The sequence below is a fragment of the Balaenoptera ricei genome, chromosome 13 (assembly GCF_028023285.1).
Source record: "Balaenoptera ricei isolate mBalRic1 chromosome 13, mBalRic1.hap2, whole genome shotgun sequence".
NCBI lineage: Eukaryota > Metazoa > Chordata > Mammalia > Artiodactyla > Balaenopteridae > Balaenoptera > Balaenoptera ricei.
This window is the reverse complement of record NC_082651.1, coordinates 16615692-16636884: the sequence shown is the minus strand read 5'-3', so window position 1 is coordinate 16636884 and position 21193 is coordinate 16615692. Positions and strand designations below refer to the sequence as shown.

Genomic DNA, 21193 nt, shown 5'->3' with positions numbered 1-21193 from the left:
GTCTTCTTTGAAGAAATGTCTATTTAGGTCTTCTGCCCATTTTTGGATTGGGTTGTTTGTTTTTTTGATATTGAGCTGCTTGTATATTTTGGAGATTAATCCTTTGTCAGTTGCTTTGTTTGCAAATATTTTCTCCCATTCTGAGGGTTGTCTTTTTGTCTTGTTTATGGTTTCCCTTGCTGTGCAAAAGCTTTTAAGTCTAATTAGGTCCCATTTGTTTATTTTTGTTTTTATTTCAATATTCTAGGAGGTGGGTCAAAAAAATATCTTGCTGCATCCCACTACTGGGTATATACCCTGAGAAAACCATAATTCAAAAAGAGTCATGTACCAAAATGTTCATTGCAGCTTTATTTACAATAGCCAGGACATGGAAGCAACCTAAGTGTCCATCATCGGATGAATGGATAAAGAAGATGTAGCACATATATACAATGGAATATTACTCAGCCATAAAAAGAAATGAAATGGAGGTATTTGTAATGAGGTGGATGGAGTTAGAGTCTGTCATACAGAGTGAAGTAAGTCAGAAAGAGAAAAACAAATACAGTATGCTAACACATATATATGGAATCTAAGGGAAAAAAAAAAAAAAAGGTCATGAAGAACCTAGTGGCAAGATGGGAATAAAGACACAGACCTACTAAAGAATGGACTTGAGGATATGGGGAGGGGGAGAGTTGAGATGTGACAGGGTGAGAGAGTGTCATGGACATATATACACTACCAAATGTAAAATAGATAGCTAGTGGGAAGCAGCCACATAGCACAGGGAGATCAGCTCGGTGCTTTGTGACCGCCTGGGGGGTGGGATGGGGAGGGTGGGAGGGAGGGAGATGCGGGAGGGAGGAGATATGGGGATATATATATGTATAGCTGATTCACTTTGTTATAAAGCAGAAACTAACACACCATTGTGAAGCAATTATACTTCAATAAAGATGTTTTAAAAAAAAAAAAGTCTTGCTGCGAAATATGTCTATTTAAATGTATTCTTAAAATCAAAATCCAAAGTTTATTTTCAGGTGGTGATTATATTTCCTGTGTGTTTCTAACGATATTATTATCAAATGGGGAAATGAAGCAAAGCAAAAAGAATAGTTGGACTCTTCTTCCATTGCCTATATGTATTTTAGTCAATGGTTCCAAAAGAAAATGTCCCCAGGGCAGTTGCTAGGGCAAAGACAAGAAATTATCAATAGGTCCAAACGGACACTCAGTTGCCTATAGTTTACACCAAATATCATGCTTAATGATTTATTTAATTAAATGACTGCTGTGTAAAAACTATGTATAGTTCTGGCATGACTTTTTATAACACAGTCTTCCATACATAATTTTCAACAACTTTGTTTTTCTGATGTCAACAGCTTAAGAGCAAAAGTATGAAACCAGAGTAAGTTAAAGTGAGAAAAAATTTTAAATTATTTCTGAGCTTCTGTGTGAGTTTTATTGCACAGATCATTGAAATTCCAATGTACCACTTGAAGAGGTTTAATTAAATGGATTTTTCAGTTAGCCATGAACATCTGAGTTTCTTTAAACTGATTTCCTTGGTTTAAAGCCCTGCTAGCTTATATAAGCAAATGATTAAATAAAAATATAGATAAAATAATGTTCCCTCCTAAGGTTATGTATATTATATATATTTATATATCAGAATTGATCCAACTTGGTTCTTCTCCAATAAATCGTCTTCTAGTTTGGAGCAGATAAGACTGACCGGATTTATGATGACATGCCTGATATGGAGAAAATCGCAAATGTTCTACAGGACTATCTTGATGATTATAACCTTATAAACCCCAAAGAAGTAAAGCTGGTGTTCTTCCAGGACGCTATAGAGCATGTTTCAAGGTATAGTGTCATAATGTGCCTAATAATGCATTGATCTAATTTCATTTATATTAAAAGGTAAGGATTAGGTTGTAAAACACTCTTTAAATAGATTGCTAGATGGACAAAGGTCTATTAGCAAATCTTGCTGTAACTTAAAAGTTATTTTTTGATATATTTAAAATATATATAGCATGAACTTTTTATGGAATCTCAGAGGTCATTATCTTTGCTAAATATTAATAGATTGTTTTTGTTTTTGAAGATGTCCTATCTCATTCCAAAAAAAAGATCTAAGGTTGTTTACAGATATGTACAGTATAACCAGGCTGATTAACATGCATGCCTAAAGAAATAGGGAGTTTTTCTTTATTTATAGCAAAACAAGTTGAATGCAAGGATCATAGGTTCCATCTGCTTATGAGTCTGACTCATACCCACTGCAAGTATCTTTTAAGGGTCATCCCCAACACCTAGGTATGCAACCTGAATATCTGTAGTCCTTGGGGCATACACAACTTTTTAAAGTGGCTCATGTCCTTTTGAACAATTCTTAAATTGTAAATATGTGTTAAAAGTGTTGAAATGATAAGGTACTACTGTATAGCACAGGGAGCTATATTCAATATCCTGTGACAAACCATAATGGAAAAGAATATATATATGTATATATGTATGTATGTATAACTGAGTCACTTTACTGTACAGAAGAAATTAACACAACATTGTAAATCAACTATACTTCAATAAAAGAAATTTTTTTAAGTGTTGAAATGACCCTTCAAGAGTAAGTCAAAATCTACTCCCTGTGACTTCTTATATTCATTCCGTCCTTTGGAGTTGTAATAATAATAATAATGGCACTGAGTGTGAATATAATCCATGATATGGAGTATCTCATTTAACTCTGATAACACCTCTCTATGGCTCAATATCATGATCTTTCTAAATATAAGGCTCAGAGACTGTTCCAGTGGTCTGTTGCTGCATAATAATCCACTGTAATACTTAGTAGCTTTATTTTTTCATTATTTCTCATGGCTCCCAGCCATTCTCTCCTGGGGTCTCTCATGCAGTTGCAGTCAGACAGCACCTAGAACACCTGGCCCATCTCTGCCTCCCTGTGGACTCCACTGTCTCTCCAGCAAGGCAGCATCAGAGTGCAGGGGCTTCTTACACAGTGATTCAGGGCTCCAAAGGCTCGTGCCCCAAGAGCGAGCCAGGCAGAAGGCAAATGGCCTTTCACCACACAGCCTTGGAAGTCACTCAGCATCACTTCTACCATACTCTGTCAGTAAAAGCATCATACAGGCTACCCAGGTTCACAAGACAGGATCAGAGACTCTATCTCTTCATAGGGTCAAAGAGCAAGTAGGACCAGAAACATTATTGCAGGCATTTTTGGACAATACCGTGTGCCAAAGAGAGATTAAGTGAATTGTCCGAAGCCCTCTAGCTGGTGAGTGGCAGGCTGGAGATCATATCCAGTGCTTTGATTTTAACTTCACTGTAGATGCCTCCGCCAAAAATGGATCCACTCTTTTTCCTAACAGCCCTCCAAATATTTGCAAATCATGACCAAGTTCTTCTTAGCTTTACCTTCTCCAGGCATAATTATCCCAGATGTTTCACTATTGCCTATTAGCAATTATTTCCAGTCTTCAACATACTGAGCCCTTTATAACTTTTTGATGTTTCACTTAAAATGTGATACCCAGATTTGATATAGTATTCTGTGGAATAAGCAGTGCAAAATGTGTGTGAGGACAGGATTTCCCATGGTCTACTACCATGGCAAGATTTTAATTGCTTTGTTTGTTTCTCTTGTCAACTATATTTTAGTGTTGGACCTTGTTAAGACTGACAGATCTCCAGGATTTTTCTTCCATAACCATAAGCAAACCAAGTCTTTTGCCCTTCCTATACTTCTGCTATTTAATGAACTCTAATTCAAGGATTTATGTTCATCACAGCTCAAGTGTTGTAACATAAAATAGTTTTTCATTGGGTTGTCAAGATACCACTTGCTTCCCATCTGTCCCCCTGCCAATATACCCACACGCTAACTCCTAACAACTTTTATTCCCATAGCTCAAGCAAGCCCTAAGCCTGAAAGAAAAAAGAAAAGAAAAGAATGGCAGAACTCTGGTCTGAGAAACTTCCTGAAGAATAGACCAGATGATAGGCAAATTCGGCTTAATTATATTTATAATCTCTCTTACTTTTGTGAAAGGGAATCACCAGGCTACTCAAGGTTTGCTTAAAATATTACAGAAGGAAATTAAAAACCATTTGTAGAATGGGGGATTTAGTTTTCCTGCAAAAAGGACCGCCATGGGAATAACTATGTAGATGTGTTCTCTTTTTTTCTAGAGAGGAATTTCTACTTGTCTTAAGTAAGAACTTTCAAACACCTACTACTGATTAGCAATTGAAAAGGACTTCCATTATGAACATGAGTTTTGGGAAAATCACTAAATATTCAGCAATATAGCAGATACTACATTTCCATTTGTTAACATTCTAGTTTCTTGTTTTGTTGCATAGGATAACTGAATAATAGCCTTCCCAACTCAGAAAAAATAAAAATTTACTTCAGAGCCTGTGCTTTCGAAGAGCAGTTTGCACCAAGCCGTTTACCTATTACATGCCCGCAAAGTTGTCACCATACTGCAAGGATGGTCAAATGGATCTCTCTGTTAAAATAAAGTTATTAATTAGGAGAGCCATCTCTTGCCTCCTACAGCAGAGAAAATGTAACTTTGGAGGATTCTCAGTGGAGGGAGTTTTTTATCCATTGATATGTAAGTTGACAGAAAAAATAACACTGGGAAGCAGAAAGGACAAGTCATTTGTTTCAAATAATCTCAGATGGAAAAAACAAATTACTATAATGTAAATGAAACAAGGAAAGAGTAACATATAAAGTGCAAGATATTTATGATATTCAATATTTTCATCCACTATAGAGCCCTTGTGCATTATGGGAAAAAATAACAAAACATTATTACATATCCATTCAGCCCTCAATTTTATACTCTCAGAGGTAGCTGAGGAGATATAAGCAAATGATCTGAAGTGTCGTCTGTTAGATGTGCATTGTGATAGAGATATAGCAGTGGAAATAGTACCTGTGGGTCTTAGTTGTTTTAGGGGAGGAGTTAGCAAAGGATCTGTCAAATGAAAAAAAAAAAAAGCACAATGTGAGGGTTATGAGTTAAGTTTTATTGGGGGGAAAATGAGGACTATAGCCCAGAAAACAGCCTCTCAGGTAGCTACGAGGAACTGCTCCAGAGAGGTAGGGGGGAGATGATTTTGGTGAAGGGGGGTACGTGCAGTCAAGCACACATTTTGGCAGAAGGTTGCTGTTAGTCACAAGGAGCAGATGTCTCCGTTAACGATTTTAGTGCTTTTCTAGATATGAGAAGATGCAAGAAATCAAGCTCGTAAAATCTCCTGAAAATATATATCTGAAGACCTGTTCTGCCAGTTTTTCCTAGAGCACAGAGTTCCTCATTCCTGATCTCCACCCTGAACTCCTTTCAGGGTGTGTTGAAGGTCAGAGACTGCAGTGGTTAGTGACTTCATTCTTGTACAACCAGGTGGCAAGCGACAGTTTTTAGTCGGCAGGTCCTAGGGAAAGGAGCTACAACCTTCTTTCATAAAGGGCCAGATGGTAAATATTTTAGGCTCTGCTGCAGACCCTGTTACAACTACTCAACTCTGCCATTGTAACACAAAAGCAGCCACCGCCACTCAGTGAATAAATTAACGCAGCTCTGCTCAAATAAAACTTCATTTATGGACACTCATGTTGGAATGTCATGTGATAATGTCACATATCATAAAATATTACTCTTTTGATTTTTTTGTCAACCATTTAAAAATCTAAACACCACTCTTAGCTCATAGGCCATAAAAATTTTTTTTAATTTTTTTGAAGAACCAATCTGTGGGTAAGTTTTGGCCCATAGGCCATCTTTTGCTCACTCCTGTTCTAGGCAAAGCAGTGTTATCAAGGCTTTCTGGGCAGTGAAACAGCACACTCACCGTAAGGGCAGGAGAGAGTGTGAAGCTGTAGAAGACCAATCTGAAAGTTTGATACTTATTTCAGACGATCCTGAATAATGACCTAGGAGTCTGCGCTTTGTCCCAGAGGAGCATTTTCAAATCAGTCCTTGTAGGCTCCCCGTTCTAAGCTCACGCTACGCAGCTTCTATGCCCTGCCATCAAAGATGATGGCGCATAAGAACTATTTAACCACTGTTGTCTAATTCACAGTTTTTAAGGTCTTTAGAAGTTGATTACCTCAGTATAGGTGATTTGGTGATAGTGTACTGAATTTCAGAGATAGTTAGAATGAGAAATCACATGTTTATTTCCTTTTTTCATAAATGTAATTTTACTTATAAAAATGCCTATTACCAAGATGATAGAACTACTGCATAAGGAAGACATCTTTATATTTCCTACAAGGGAGAAATAGATCTACTTCGTTTTCTTTAAAAAAAAATAGTGATTATTTTTCTGATTATATACTAAATACACTTATTACAGTAAATTTACAAAAACATTGTTCGTAATTCCACCTCCTCACCTAGAGACAGTCACTTAAAATTGTATGGTGCTTTCAAATATATTTATAAGTATATATAATTTTTTTACAAAATTCGATTATGGCACATAGAGCTAAACATTATGCCTTTAACACATTTCATTTGCCTCCATAAGCCTATATAATTAAATATTATTTCAAAGTATGGCTTTAACAACCACATTTATGCCATCTTAACTTATTTTCTAACTTATTTTAATGCATCCTCTTTTTTGTTTCATGGATTCTCTCTCTCTCTCATGATCTGAAAGGATTCTATTTGCAGCTAGCATTAAGGTTTGTTTTTTAATATTGTCAATATGATAACAAAACCATGAAAAGAACTAAATATCCATCAGTAGGGAACCAATTAAATAAATTATGGTATATCTATTGTTGTATTTACTAGCATGAGAATGTCCATAAAGCATTATTTAGCAAAACAGTCACAAAACAAAATGTGGTGTAGAGTTTAATTCCATTTTTGTAAACACACACATACAAGTCAACAGACATAAATTTATTTATGAAACACCTACTATGTGCTACACACTGCTCCCATAGAGAGCAGGACAGCATCCAGGCCCTCGCGATGGAGCTTACAAGTGGTAAAGTGTTAGCAATGGTTTTTTCCCATCAGTTATAATGATCATATTTTACTTTCTTAATTAAAAAAGTAATAAAGCCATTATCCTTTTCAAATATTTGAACTTTGTTTTTTCCAATTATCAGCATCATGAATTAAAAATAGAGAAGATAGATGACAGATACCTTCCTATTAAAAAAAAAGAGAGAGATTGAGAGAGAGAAATTAAACCTGCTTTTACATTTCTCTCATGATTTCTTAGTTTCTGATGACCCAATCTGAGATTTTAGGTGATAATTTTTTAAAAAGAAATTTTTTACATTTGCATCTTCTTTTTAAGGTGAGTTTATTGACATTACCATTACCTATTTTTAGTATAAATTTATTTATTTTTGGCTGCGTTGGGTCTTCATTGCTTCGTGCGGGCTTTCTCTAGTTGCAGTGAATGGGGCCACTCTTTGTTGCGGTGCACAGGCTTCTCACTGCAGTGGCCTCTCCCGCTGCCGAGCACGGGCTCCAGGCACGTGGGCTTCAGTAGTGTGGCACACAGACTCAGTAGTTGCGGCTTGCGGACTCTAGAGTGCAGGGTCAGTAGCTGTGGTGCACAGGCTTCATTGCTCCGCAGCATGTGGGATCTTCCCAGACCAGGTCTCAAACCTGTGTCCCCTGCATTGGCAGGCAGATTCTTAACCGCTGCACCACCAGGGAAGCCCTACCATTACCTTTCTATCTTAACAACAGTATATGAACTTGACCCTCATACAAACTGCTCACTTTTATACTGACATCCCTTCCCCCTTTTTCTTGAGTTTTTGAATTTTATTCATACTTCTCTATATACCTTCAAGGACTCTTTTAGGAATGATTTGCAGGTGGTTTACTCTCTGAGAAATAAAATGATAGTTTTCCCTCTTAACCACTGTGGAATGTCATCTTGTAAAAGAGATGCCTAAGGCCAGCCTAAAATTATTTGTCCCTTTGGGACTAATCTATTATATCTATTTTTCAGATGCTCACAAATTTTCAATTATGTCTAAAATACAGATTTCTCTTTCATACTTTGATTCACATATGCATGCATACATACATTCACCTACACACACACACATAGTTTATTTTATATTTATAGATCTCCTAGAAAACATTTAGTGTTTTGCTTGTCTTCTTTGACTCTCTTTCCTGACACTCAGTGACTTCCTCAGATCTAGGGGCTCAGCTCTGGGGGTTTCTTCTATTATTTCAGCTCTATCCCCCCTTTTTTCTCCTAGAATTCCTATTGTGTGGCCTCTGGGATTCAATTTGTTTCTCCTGTTTGCCTTCCATTTTCTCTCTCATCGTTTTTAATATCATTATCTTTTTTTCTCTGAGGTCTGGCTAAATTCCTTGAGTTTGCCTTCTACTTCACCTATTCAATTTTCCACGGTATCCTATTGTGAGGCCCATCTTCCACTGAGGTTTTCAATTTGGTAGTCAGACTTTCCATCAACCATCAATTTTTCCTACACTTGGATTTTTTTCCCCTTTCTGAGTGCTCACTCTAGTATCATGATTGCAATTTTTTTTAAATTCTTATTGTTAACATGAATCAGAAATTTTCTAAAATTTTGTTGATGTAGTAAATCCATTTCAGATTATTCCTGTTGATGTTTTCTGAGCTGCAGTCTCCTTTCCTACATTCAGCGATTTTTCTCTTGCTCATCCTTAGAACTAGAGACCTGCTTGCCCATATAATGGTTAATATAAGTAGTGGCCTAGAGCAGCCAGCCTCCCTAAAAAAATCCTTCACACTTTGAAGAAGGGAGAAGAGATTTTACCTTACTTAATTTATGTGACCAAGGCCAACAGCCTATAGGAAATGGGGGAGAGATGGATATAAGGAAACCAGTGGTGCTTTTCTCCCAACCGTGAACCTCAGACATACCCTGCTCTTCCCTGTGGCCTTTGGCTGGGGGATGAGCCTCCAGAGGCCACCAGCCTTCCACACTGGGGCAGGCCCTCTGAGCAGAAGCCTTGTCTGTACACTTGAAATAAACCTTTGTCTGCTTTGTCTCCCGCAGGATCGCCCGCATGATTCGTCAGGAAAGAGGCAATGCCCTGCTGGTTGGAGTGGGAGGCACAGGAAAGCAGTCTCTTACAAGACTTGCAGCTCACATATGTGGTTACAAATGTTTGCAGATTGAATTGAGCCGGGGGTATAATTATGACTGTTTTCATGAAGACCTGAGGAAGCTGTACAAACTGGCTGGTGTAGAAGACAGGAATATGGTTTTCCTCTTCACGGACACCCAGGTACATATCTAAATAGCGAAAGAGCAAGAACAGGAAAAGGACAAGTGTTACAATCACGTGTGTGTACTTCAAATAGTTTTTAGGATGTAGTTCAGGGAATCATTCCCTCTAATAACAGAGTTCTTGGGCCTTATGAAAGACTTTTATGATACATTTTTACTTCTTTTACCAACTATTGCTTCCCCCTTTAAATTCTAAGTAAGTAAATGTGATCAGAGGTTAAGAGGGCGAGAAAGGACTTAACTTTTCTTGGAGGGAAAGGACATAGAAAACAGGTAATAAACTATTCCTGTAGAAATAAATATAAGAAAGTAATTCCCTAAGTGAAATCAATTAGGGAAACATGCTTTACTCAAGAAAAGGAAAAAATAATGGATATGTTTTGGTTAAATTAAATTTAAAATCAAAATAAGATTACATCTATGTCTACAACAAATTTAACTGATCCTGAATTTACTCCATAATAGAGGATTGTCTACATTGATTACACTTTTAATATTAGGGAAAATATACGTTTATAGAAATCAGCCAAGGAATAAAAAAGTGATAAATCTGATGCATAAGTACTTTAAACTTCATTTTAATTTTGAAAACACTATAAAATGACTAAGTACGAATAAAGTGGGAAGAATGTTTTTAACATCTGTGACAACCAGTGACCTTATATCTGAGTATGTAAATATTTCTTACAAATGAGAGAAGACCCACAACTGAGTGTGTGGCCACTGTGGCCTGAGCCGAAGTCACATAACCTCCCCACACCGCATGTCCCCATATTCGGTGCCCTGCCCCACTAGACCTGGCGTCTAGTGCCCCAGTGTGCCCCCACCCACCGCTGAAAGTCTCCCTTACCGAAGTCAGCCCATAAAGTCTGGAAGAGGAGACTGCTTCTTCAAATAGGCAGACATCTACGTAAGTCTACAGGGATCGTGAAGAATCAGCGAAACGTGACTCCACAGTAAACCTCCAATAACCGGCCCCAAGAAATGGAGATCCACAAATTGCCCCACAAAGAATTCAAAATAATTGTTCTAAAGATGCTCAGAGAGCTACAAGAGAACACAGAAACAATTTTGTGACATCAGGAAAATAATGCAAGAACAAAGTGACAGCAAGTGACATCACCAAGATGGTGACATAGGTCAGTCCCGACTTTGCTCCCCCTCACAGGAACACCTAACAATTATTCACGGATGAGACACGGAGAAAATCCTAGAACCTGGGGTGTGAGGCTGAAGCACACCCCTGCACCACAGAGACCAAGAAAGTCCATGTTAGAAGAGTAAGAGGAGCAATGACACACTGACCACGTTGTGCTCCTCCCAGGCCAGCACAGCACCACATCAAGAGGTCTCCTCTGAGCCTGGGGTCTCTCCAGTAGGAAGAAAGAGCCCAGGGTGGACATCCAGCTCCCGCAGTGTTCTGGGTAACATCTTGGGTGTCTCACATCACAGGGATGGTGGAGGAATCTGCAGTGCTTGACTTCTGGGAATCTGACTGACGGAGAAGGCGTGAGGATGTAACAACCAGCACTCAGATCATGACAAACCAAGTTCTTACCCACAGCGCCCAAGTAGTGGTCCAAGCCAGCAGCTTTGCTCATCTGCAGAGCCAGTCTGACCAGGGAACTCAGCGGGGTGCAGGTCTGCCTGATTCGAGGTCCTCAAATGAAGAGCCTTGCCAGCCCTGGAGCCTGGTCCGGTCCCCCCACCCACCCAGTCATACCCTGCTCACTGCTGAGTGTAGCTCCTGGCCCCGCCCAGCCAGAAGGCCTGGCCAGAACACCTGGAAAGCTGTGTGGCCCAGCAACACTCAAGAGGAGAGTATGGCAGACAGAGTAGATGGCCCACAGGGCACAGCCAGTGGAGTGGCACTGTCCAGCCACGGAACTTGGGACGCAGATCAGCTTGCGTCCAGACCACAAACAAAGAGCCTTTCCAGCCTTGGAGCCAGTTTCCTGCTCCTCCCAGGTAAGGCAACTAACTCATAGTCCCATCCACTGCTTAGTTCCCAGCCCCTCCGAGCAGAAAGCTTGACCAGAAACACCTAGGAAGATGTTTGGAACCAGCTCTCCTTCTCCACCTCAGCAAGGGAGCTAATTCATAACAGTGCCCAATGATGAGTGTACCTCCCTGCCATGCCCCACCCCACCAGACCACAAACAGCCTTTTTGGGCTTGGAGCCCATTCTCCCACTCTGCCAGGGTAGGGAAGCTAATTCATAGCCCCACCTACCGCTAAGTATAGTACCCACTCCCAACAGTCTAGGAAACCTGATAAGAGAACCCAGGCAATCACAGAGCTCACCCTATAGCCTTGCTCATTTAAAACCAAGTCAGAAGTCCTGTCCAACTGTTCTCAGCCAGTTGCATCACCCATGACCTCAGAGCTCAGGCATTATCCCTACCCTAAAATAGACATTGATAGCAAGTCCCACCTGCTCAAAGATATTACCAGTTGATATGTCCAGAAACCCAAACTGAGCTGACTGGTGAAGAACAATCTCTGCCAAAGTGAACCAGTAAAGTCTGGAAGAGAAGATCACTTACTCAAATGTGCAGATGACAATGTAAGGAATCAAGGATCATGAACAATCAGGTAAACATGATACCACCAAAGGAAACTAATAAAACCCCAATAACTGACCCTAAAGAAGGGGAGATTTGTGAATTGTCAGACAAAGATTCAGAATAATCCTCTTAAAGAAGTTTAGTGAACTACAAAAACACACAGATGGGCAACTAAATGAAATTTGGAAAACAATGCATAAACAAATGAGAAGTTCAACAGAGAAATAGAAACAATTTTTTAAAAAACCAAACAGGGGCTTCCCTGGTGGCACAGTGGTTGAGAATCTGCTTGCCAATGCAGGGGACACAGGTTTGAGCCCTGGTCTGGGAAGATCCCACATGCCACGGAGCGACTAGGCCTGTGAGCCACAACTACTGAGCCTGCACGTCTGGAGCCTGTGCTCCACAACAAGAGAGGCCGTGATAGTGAGAGGCCCATGCACCGTGATGAAGAGCGGCCCCCACTTGCCACAACTAGAGAAAGCCCTCACACAGAAACAAAGATCCAACACAGCCAAAAATAAATAAAATTAAAAAAATTTAAATAAAACCAAACAGAAATCTTAGAGCTAAAAAATACAGTGACTGAACTGAGGAATTCAATAGAGAGCTTCAAAAGAGATTCAACTATGTGGAAGGAAGAATCAGTGACCTAGAAAACAGGACATTTAAAATTATCCAGTCAGAAGCATAAAAAGAAAGAAAAAGAGTGAAGAAAACCTATGGGACTGATGGGACACAATCAAAACAAACAATATCCACATTGTGGGAATTTCAGAAGAAGAGAAAGAGAAATGGACAGAAAATATATATTGTATACGGTATGAGAAAGTAGTCCAATTCTTTATGGATGTAGCTGTCTAGTTTTCCCAGCATCATTTATCGAAGAGACTGTCTTTTCCCCATTGTATATTCTTACCTCCTTCGTTGTAGATTAATTGCCCATATAAGTGTGTGTTTTATTTCTGGGTTCTCTATTCTGTTCCATTGATCTATGAGTCTGTTTTTGTTCCAATACCATACTGTTTGAATACTGTAACTTTCTAGTATAGTTTGACCTCAGGGAGCATGATACCTCCAGCTTTGTTCCTCTTTCTCAAGATGAGTTTGGCTATTCAGGATCTTTTGTATTTTCATAGAAATTTTAGAAACACGCTCTGTTTGGTTCTTCTTTATATCTTCTCTTTGTTAGACTTCTTACTGTGTTCATCCAGTCTTCTCTCTAGTTCATGAGGATCTTTATGGTCATTACCTTGAACTCTTTATCAGGTAGATTACTTATCTCCACTTTGCTTAGTTCTTCTTCTGAGGTTTTATCTTGTTCCTTCGTTTGGAACATATTCCTCTGTTGCCTCATTTTGCCTAATTCTCTGTTTATATTTCTATGCATTAAGTAGGTCACTCTCATTGATAGTTGCTCTGTAAATAGTTCTAATTTTGGTGTGCTGTGGGAGGAGGCAAGCTCAGGGTCATCCTACTTTAACATCTTGGCCACTCCCCCAGGGTCATCTTCTCTTAAAGATAAAATTAACTCAATGTGAATTTTAGATCATATATTTGCTTTGTAATATACAGGCAGTAAATGTAAAATGGTTGAATAAGGTATAATGACCAGTCTGCTTTCTTCTACAGATTGTAGTCGAAGAGTTTCTAGAAGATATAAATAACATCCTGAACTCAGGTGAAGTGCCTAATTTATTTGAAAAGGATGAACTGGAGCAGGTTTTAGCAGCCACCAGACCAAGAGTGAAAGAAGTAGGAATTTCTGAGGGGAATAGAGATGAGGTAGGACATGTCAGAATGGTAAGAAGGTTTTGGAAAACAAAAAGTTGTCTTAGCCTTTTTCCAGTGGTCCACAAATCCCCTTAAGCAGTCCATGGATAGAATTTTTTCAATATAATTTGTTTCCTTTGTAATCCTATGTATTTTATTTCCTACATTTAAAGCATTGGTTCATCAGACTTCCAGAAACTGTTATGGAAAGCAGAAAACAGAAACCCTACTATCCCATGGAGATCATAGATCTGTCCAAACTGGAAAGCTTCTCTTATCCTTCTTAAACACAAATTTATTTCACACACCCCCAGTGCCCTGCCTAAGGAGTTCAGTACTTTTGACTGCCTTTCCTATCAGCAAGATTATGAAATGCATTCTCTCTCTCTCTCTCTCTCTCTCTCTCTCACACACACACACACACACACACACACACACACACACACACAACACAGCTGCTGTCCACATCCATTTCTCCAACACCGTGCTACACTCTGTAAGCTGCTATTTGTCTAGCCCAGGCTTTTCTCTTCTTTCTGCACCTTATCTAACTTTTTTGGCCAGTCTTTCTCATATCATCTCTTCTGTGTCCTTTCATGAGAATTCCCTCCACTGCTAGGTCAGGACTTATAGGTACAGACAACCAATGTAAGCAGAAACGGCTTTATTCGAGGGACACAACCATTGGGAAGGCTAAAGAAAGGGATTCCAGGCTGAATTCCTTGGAATGATTATGAAATGACACTGTAGAAGTCAACAGTCAAGGACACCGCTGCCTCTGCCACAACCATTCTGCTGATCCAGGAAACCTCTAACCAATCAGTGTGCTACTGCTTCAGTTGCCACCTCCAAAGCCATGTGTCCCCCACCATGTTGGGAGCAGCTGAAGTAAGGAGCCACATCCAGAGACAGTGACCCTAGGTCCATGCCATTTCTGCAGGCTCTGCACCTGCAAAAATAGTTGCCCTGTACCCTGTCTCTTTCTCCCAATGGTCTCCTACCCCAAAGCAAAGCCTTGTGTGAATACCTCTCTCCACTTTATTCAAGGGGTCTCCTTAAATCCACTGATGAAGAGGACCTACATCACATCCCAAACCCAAGTTGCAACAGAGTCTGCAAAATGTCATTTAATCTTTCCAGTCTGCATGAGAAAAAGGGGTTGGAATGGGATGTTAAAACAATTCACACATCCACTATACTAACATTTTTTAAAATTTGATATTGGTAGAGTCAGATGCATTAGCCAACACTTATTTTCATGGTTGGTTCAGCCTTATTCTAAATTGAAAATGTCTTTCTTTTTGTCAGGTGTTTCAATACTTTATCAGCAGAGTCCGTCAGAAGCTGCACATTGTTCTCTGCATGAGCCCTGTTGGGGAGGCCTTTCGGTCCCGATGCCGGATGTTTCCATCCCTTGTGAACTGCTGCACCATTGATTGGTTTGTCCAGGTCGGTGACATCACAGGATATCTCTTTGAGAAGTAGGACTTGCTTGATTTTATTGTTTTTAATGAAGTATAATTGATTTACAATGTTTCAGGTGTACAGCAAAGTGATTCAGTTACATATATATATTCAATGGTATATATATGTGTGTATATATATGTTTCAGATTATTTTCCATTGTAGGTTATTAAAAGATATTGAATACAGTTCCCAGTGCTATACAGTAGGAACTTGTTGCTTATCTATTTTATATATAGTACTGTGTATCTGTTACTCCCAAATTTCCAATTTATCCCTCCCCTCACCTTTCCCCTTTGATAACCAAAAGTTTGTTTTCTATGTCTGTGAGTCTATTTCTGTTTTGTAAATAAGTTCATTTGTATCATTTTTTAGATTCCACATATAAGTTATATCATATGATATTTGTCTTTCTCTGTCTGACTTCACTTAGTATGCTAATCTCTAGATCCATCCACGTTGCTGCAAATGGCATTATTTCATTCTTTTTTATGTCTGAGTAATACTCCACTATATATATATATATATATATATATATATATATATATATATATATATACACATTACATCTTCTTTATGCATTCATCTGTCGATGGACATTTAGGTCTCTCTTCCATGTCTTGGCTATGGTAAATAGTGTTGCTATGAACATAGGGGTGCATGTGTCTTTTTGAATTAGAGTTTTTGTCTTTTCCGGGTATATATCTGAACTTGCTTGATTTTAAAGTGGTAACACATTGTTCAATAACTCCTCAAGGATACTTACATTAGCTTCAAAGCCCACTAGGAATTTACTCATGTGCAAGGGATGACAATGACAATCATTGAACAAAGGCAGAATAGAATTTATAAAGAAGAGAAGACTATTAAATTTACCAGTGTAGAGTTACCAGTGATCTTGACAAGAGTTCTTCTGGTGGAGTAATGGGGTAAAAGGTTCAAGAGAGAAGAAAGGAGGGGAATCAGAGACAACTCTTTCAAGGAGTTTTGCCACAAAGGAACACTAAGAGATGGGTAATAGCTAGAGGGGTATGTGAGGTCAAGAGAGAAGTATTTTTTTTAAGTGGAGAACACAAACAACACACATGTGTGCTGATGGAAATGATTCAGAAAAGAGAATTATATTGATGGTGCAGCAGACAGAGTTAGGCATTGTTGGACCAGTGTCACTGAATAAGCAAGAAGGGATGCGATGGAGTCACCAGTGAAGGGGCTGACGTGGGTAGGGAGTACGCACAGCTCACCCCAGAGTGTAAGCCCACAGATGCAAGTAGAGGGGAAGACGTGGGGGTGAAAATTCATTGAAGCTCTGTTTGCATTGCTTCTATTTTTTTTTAGTGATTTGGAGAGCAAGGTCATGAGCTGAGAATGAAGAGGAAAGAGGAAGTGTTAGCAGTCTGAGGAAGTAACATAGGGTGCGAAATACTCAGGAGGATACAGGAGTGACGGATGAGACAATGTAGAAGCATTTCTGGGCTAAGAACCCGCTTGAGCTAGTTGCCATGTATTGACAGTGAGGCCAGTCAGCACAGCTGTGGGGGGTTTTCTCCAGCCGTGCTATCTGCACAGTTGCAGGTGTGGGGTAACAGAGAGTTGCACTTGACTGAGCAAAGAGACAAGAGAGGAGCAAAGGAGTTGAGGTGAACAGGACAGTGATTATAACCATGAATCTGACGATCAAACTGTATAATAAGCAGAGAGGACATGAGGTCCTCATAATGGATGTGATTTTATTCATGCAGTTATGCTGAAAACACCCACGTTTATTCAATCAATCAAATAGTTTTTGAACAACTTCTGTGTACCAGACACTGTGCTAGGGTCAGCAAATGCAGACCCAGGACCTCCCTCAAATGAGCACAGCCATTCAATTCATGAAACATCATGGACACGAGTAGGAGTTAACAAGGTGAAAGGGGGGACAAGGCAAAAAAGACTTTCAGAGAAATGCATTTTTCTTCATAGTTAAACTGTGTATTGTGGAAATGAGCAACAGACTTTCCAAATCATATCTTTATTTACAGTGGCCCAGAGAAGCACTTCTTTCTGTGTCAAAGACATTTTTCTCAAACGTTGATGCTGTAAATGAAGAACTGAAAGAAAAGCTCTCCCTCATGTGTGTGAATGTCCACTTGAGTGTCTCCAGTATGGCAGAACGCTATTACACAGAGCTCCGGAGACGGTACTACACAACGCCCACCTCCTACTTGGAACTCATCAATCTCTACTTGTATATGCTGAGTGAAAAAAAGAAGCAGTTGGTTTCAGTAAGTTTAATATTATTAATTTAAAAAAAAAATTTCTTTTTTTGCTTGGACTCAAAACTTTTGCCAGAATGAGTGGAAGATCTATGTTCCATCTTGCCTGCTGGACTTCTCTCCATCCCATACATGCCCTTGAAAACCTACAATATGACCAAAAAGTGTCTCATACTGTCAGTCCAAAGGCCTTCCCCTTCCTTGATATTTAGATTTTGTCTTCTATCATTTACATAAGCATCCTTGACTCGGGAGCATGATATGGACATTGCAGCAGAATTAAAGTTAAGCAGAGAACTAGTCACCTCTGCAGTGTTTAGTAAGAAGGAGAACTTTTTGTTAAATAATAGAGATGGGGGTTTGGTGGTCTAACGTGTCAGTGGTTCCCATTAAGAGCAAGGACTTCAGTGTCAGGCAGACCAGGTAGCACCTCTGCTCTACCTCTTTCTTCCTGTACAACCTTGAGCATGTTTTGTAACTGTTCCAGTCTTAGTAGAAAATAAGGTTTTAAAAAAATATGTATCTACCTCTTGGATTGTTGTAGAATTTAAATAAGATATGATTTGTGAATTGCTTGGAATATGACGTAACACACATGAGGTGCTCAGAAAATAGTGGCTACTGTCATCATCATCTTCAGGCTATTAACATGACCTAAAATTTTCAACATTTTAAACAGTGAAAATGGAAGCATTTACCATTTAGATATTTTAAATGTTTTTCAGAGGATTTTTACCTGATAAATGTATGCCTAGTAAAATAACGTGATGCATACTTTTGAAACATGCCAATTTGAACCACGTTTTCTGTCTCACCCTCAAAAAACAGTTATTCCGAGGTGCCTTCTTTAGCAGATACCACTCCTTTGATCCTAGTCAAGAATTTCCTACCACCGGGGAGTAAGGTTCAGATCAGCAACTAGGGCTAAGTACCCAGGACACTATCTCCAGGGGGTCTCAGTCCTGCTGATGCACCCTGAGGAAACCAGCTCCCAGAGCTGTGACCTCCAGGAGTTTCTATTTGAACTTGTCCCTCATTCATTCAACATGCTACCAAGCTACCACAGGGAATAAAAATAATACAGTGTGGGCCTTCAGTGACGTCCTACTCCTGTGGCCAGGGGGCATGGATCCAAACCCACTGTGGTGAATATCAGGGACATTTCCTAGAGTTCTGTTACCTGAAGCTTTCTGTACATTCACAGTGTTAAGTATTACAAACTGATTCGCCAATTCTGCAGATGTGAAATTCTAGTACATGAGTAAGAGATGTCAGTAAACTTATAATACTCATCATAATAGATATTTTCCTTGTCATCTAGGCATGTGAACGGGTAAAGAATGGTCTCACCAAGCTATTAGAAACAAATGTACTCGTAGATAAAATGAAATTAGATCTTTCAGCTTTAGAACCTGTCCTTTTAACAAAATCACAAGATGTTGAAGCCCTGATGGACAAACTGGCAGTGGATCAAGAAAATGCTGATCAGGTATGCAGCGTCACCCGACAGTGGGTGAGAAGGCTTTGACCACCAACTGATCCCTTATATATAATGACAAATGATTGGATTTTTAAGTATGTTATTAAAATAATTAAGTGATAGATCAATTTAGCCATGCTTTTAAGCCTGGCTCTCTCCCTGAGAATGAGTGAACCCAATGAGTGGGACAGAGAAAGTTGTGAGAATAGTACCAGCTGGAAATATAAAGCAGTGAATCTTCTCTTAAGAAGGAACTGTTTGTTCTAATAACTTTGTCTCCATTATTATCAACATGGCATGAGACGGACAAAGGAGAGCATAAAATGCAGTAGAGCCAAACTTCTTTCATCATTGGTCTAATCCAAAGGGGCAAATGTGACTCACTATGATTGGCTTTGCTTTTAAACATTGAAATTCAAATACTGAGACCACTTAAACCGTCGTGTTTCAATGGTTAGGTCCGAAGCATTGTGCAAGAAGATGAAGCGATAGCAAAAGTGAAAGCCGAAGAAACCCAAGCCATAGCTGATGATGCTCAACGAGATCTTGAAGAAGCTCTCCCTGCACTCGAAGCTGCTAACAAAGCACTGGATTCCTTAGATAAAGCAGATATATCTGAAATCAGAGTTTTCACAAAGCCCCCAGATATGGTCATGACTGTGATGGAAGCCATCTCTATTCTCTTGAATGCCAAGTGAGTACCTCACAATCACCCATTACCAAAATACCTGGTGGCATTTCTTTGCTATTTTTCTCCATTTTCATTTACATGTTTTCATTCTATTCTCCACCCTCTCATCAGTTCAGTCTGTCATTCAACAAATTGATTCCACAAGCATTTTCTTGAACATCTACTTTGCACTAGATGATGGAAAATATAAAGTTCTTCCATACAAGGCACTTACAGTCTAGTGGGGAGAGAGGCATGAAAAATAATAATTTCAAGACATGTGAGAGTTGCATAGTATAAGGAGTGCCAAGAAAAGAGTGCCTAAGTCCCCCTGCGGAGGTGTGAGCAGGTTTTTTGGGAGATGATGCTCAGGTGGAGAGTGGACCATGGGGAGAGCTCAGGGACCTTTGATACTCATGGATTGGGTGGCGCTGGGCAGGAGGGCAGTGACTGAATCATGAACGGTCTTGTATGCTGTGCTAAGCAGTTCAGGTTTCACCTAGGAGATACGTAGTTTTCAAACTTTCTTTAGTAATATAAACTTTTCTTCAATAAAAATTGTGTTATAAGAAACCTTTCCAAGTAAAAGTGATCAAAGTGAAGGTAGAGGGCCCAGAGCCCTCCCCCGCCAGACCTCCCTACTAACCCTCTGGCCAGCACCTCAGTGGGACCTGGGGGCTCTTCAGAGCACAGATGGAGAGCCCTGGCCACAGGGGACTGAGAACCATTGAACATTGTTGACATAATCAGATTTTCACATGAGAAAGACCAACCTGGCCAAAGTTCACAAAGATTGAGTTTGACTGAGAGACAAAACCAGGTCGAAGGTGATTGTAGTGTCCTGGCAAGAGATTTTAAGGATCTAAACTAAGCAAAGGAGATAAACATGTGAGTGCCTGGGCCATTTTTGAAATAAAACTATTATTCCTATAATGCCTTACATTTCTATGACTCTATGATTTTATAATTGTTTCTCTACCAAAACTGTGTTGTATGGAACATTAGTCATCCAACTACTTGTCCCCCCATGAATGGTGGTGCACATAACTACCAATTACTGGGATTATAGTATTGAGATTAAAACTACCCACTTTTTGGGATAACATTTTTAATTAATTTATTTTTATAGAGTTATAGTTGACGTACAGTATTATGTTAGTTTCGGGTGTGCTACATAGCGATTTGACATTTGCACACATTGTGAAACAATCACCACAATAAGTCTAGAAGCCATGTGTGGGATAATATCTTTTTTTTTTTAACTGGACCGGTACTTTAATAGTATTTTTTTAAATTATTATAAGTAACACATAATTGGACAACATTAAAAACACATCTTTGTAGCTTCTTTACATTAACTTCAATTTTCTGTCTTGCTTGGAACTAATAATAGTAATAGTAGCAGTAAAACAAACCTCATTTGGGGGGGGTAACTAATATAAATGTCATTCTACAAATTTTGAAAGTCAGTTAGATGCAAACAAAATAAATTTTTATAACTGTAGCTCAACCAGTAAATAAGAGCATTTGCAGAAACATCATTGTAAGTATTTTTTAAAAATCTAACTATACACACTATGAAAGTAAAATTGCATAAATATATGCCTAGAAAACAAAAGTACTAGCTCATGGTGCTCTTAAAGACTAGTAAAATGCTTTCAGTAAATTGTGTTA

At 39.2% G+C, this 21193-nt stretch overlaps 1 protein-coding gene across 1 annotated transcript in view; it reads left to right on the top strand.

Annotated features, from left to right (window-relative positions):
• Positions 1 to 21193, top strand: part of DNAH6 (dynein axonemal heavy chain 6) — a 298766-nt gene that overhangs the window by 168628 nt on the left and 108945 nt on the right. Inside the window, exons 45-51 of the mRNA XM_059942689.1 lie at positions 1703 to 1857; positions 9074 to 9305; positions 13507 to 13659; positions 14956 to 15096; positions 17136 to 17378; positions 18691 to 18858; positions 19308 to 19543. Coding sequence (XP_059798672.1) covers positions 1703 to 1857; positions 9074 to 9305; positions 13507 to 13659; positions 14956 to 15096; positions 17136 to 17378; positions 18691 to 18858; positions 19308 to 19543 — 1328 coding nt within the window. The remainder of the gene's footprint in view (positions 1 to 1702; positions 1858 to 9073; positions 9306 to 13506; positions 13660 to 14955; positions 15097 to 17135; positions 17379 to 18690; positions 18859 to 19307; positions 19544 to 21193) is intronic.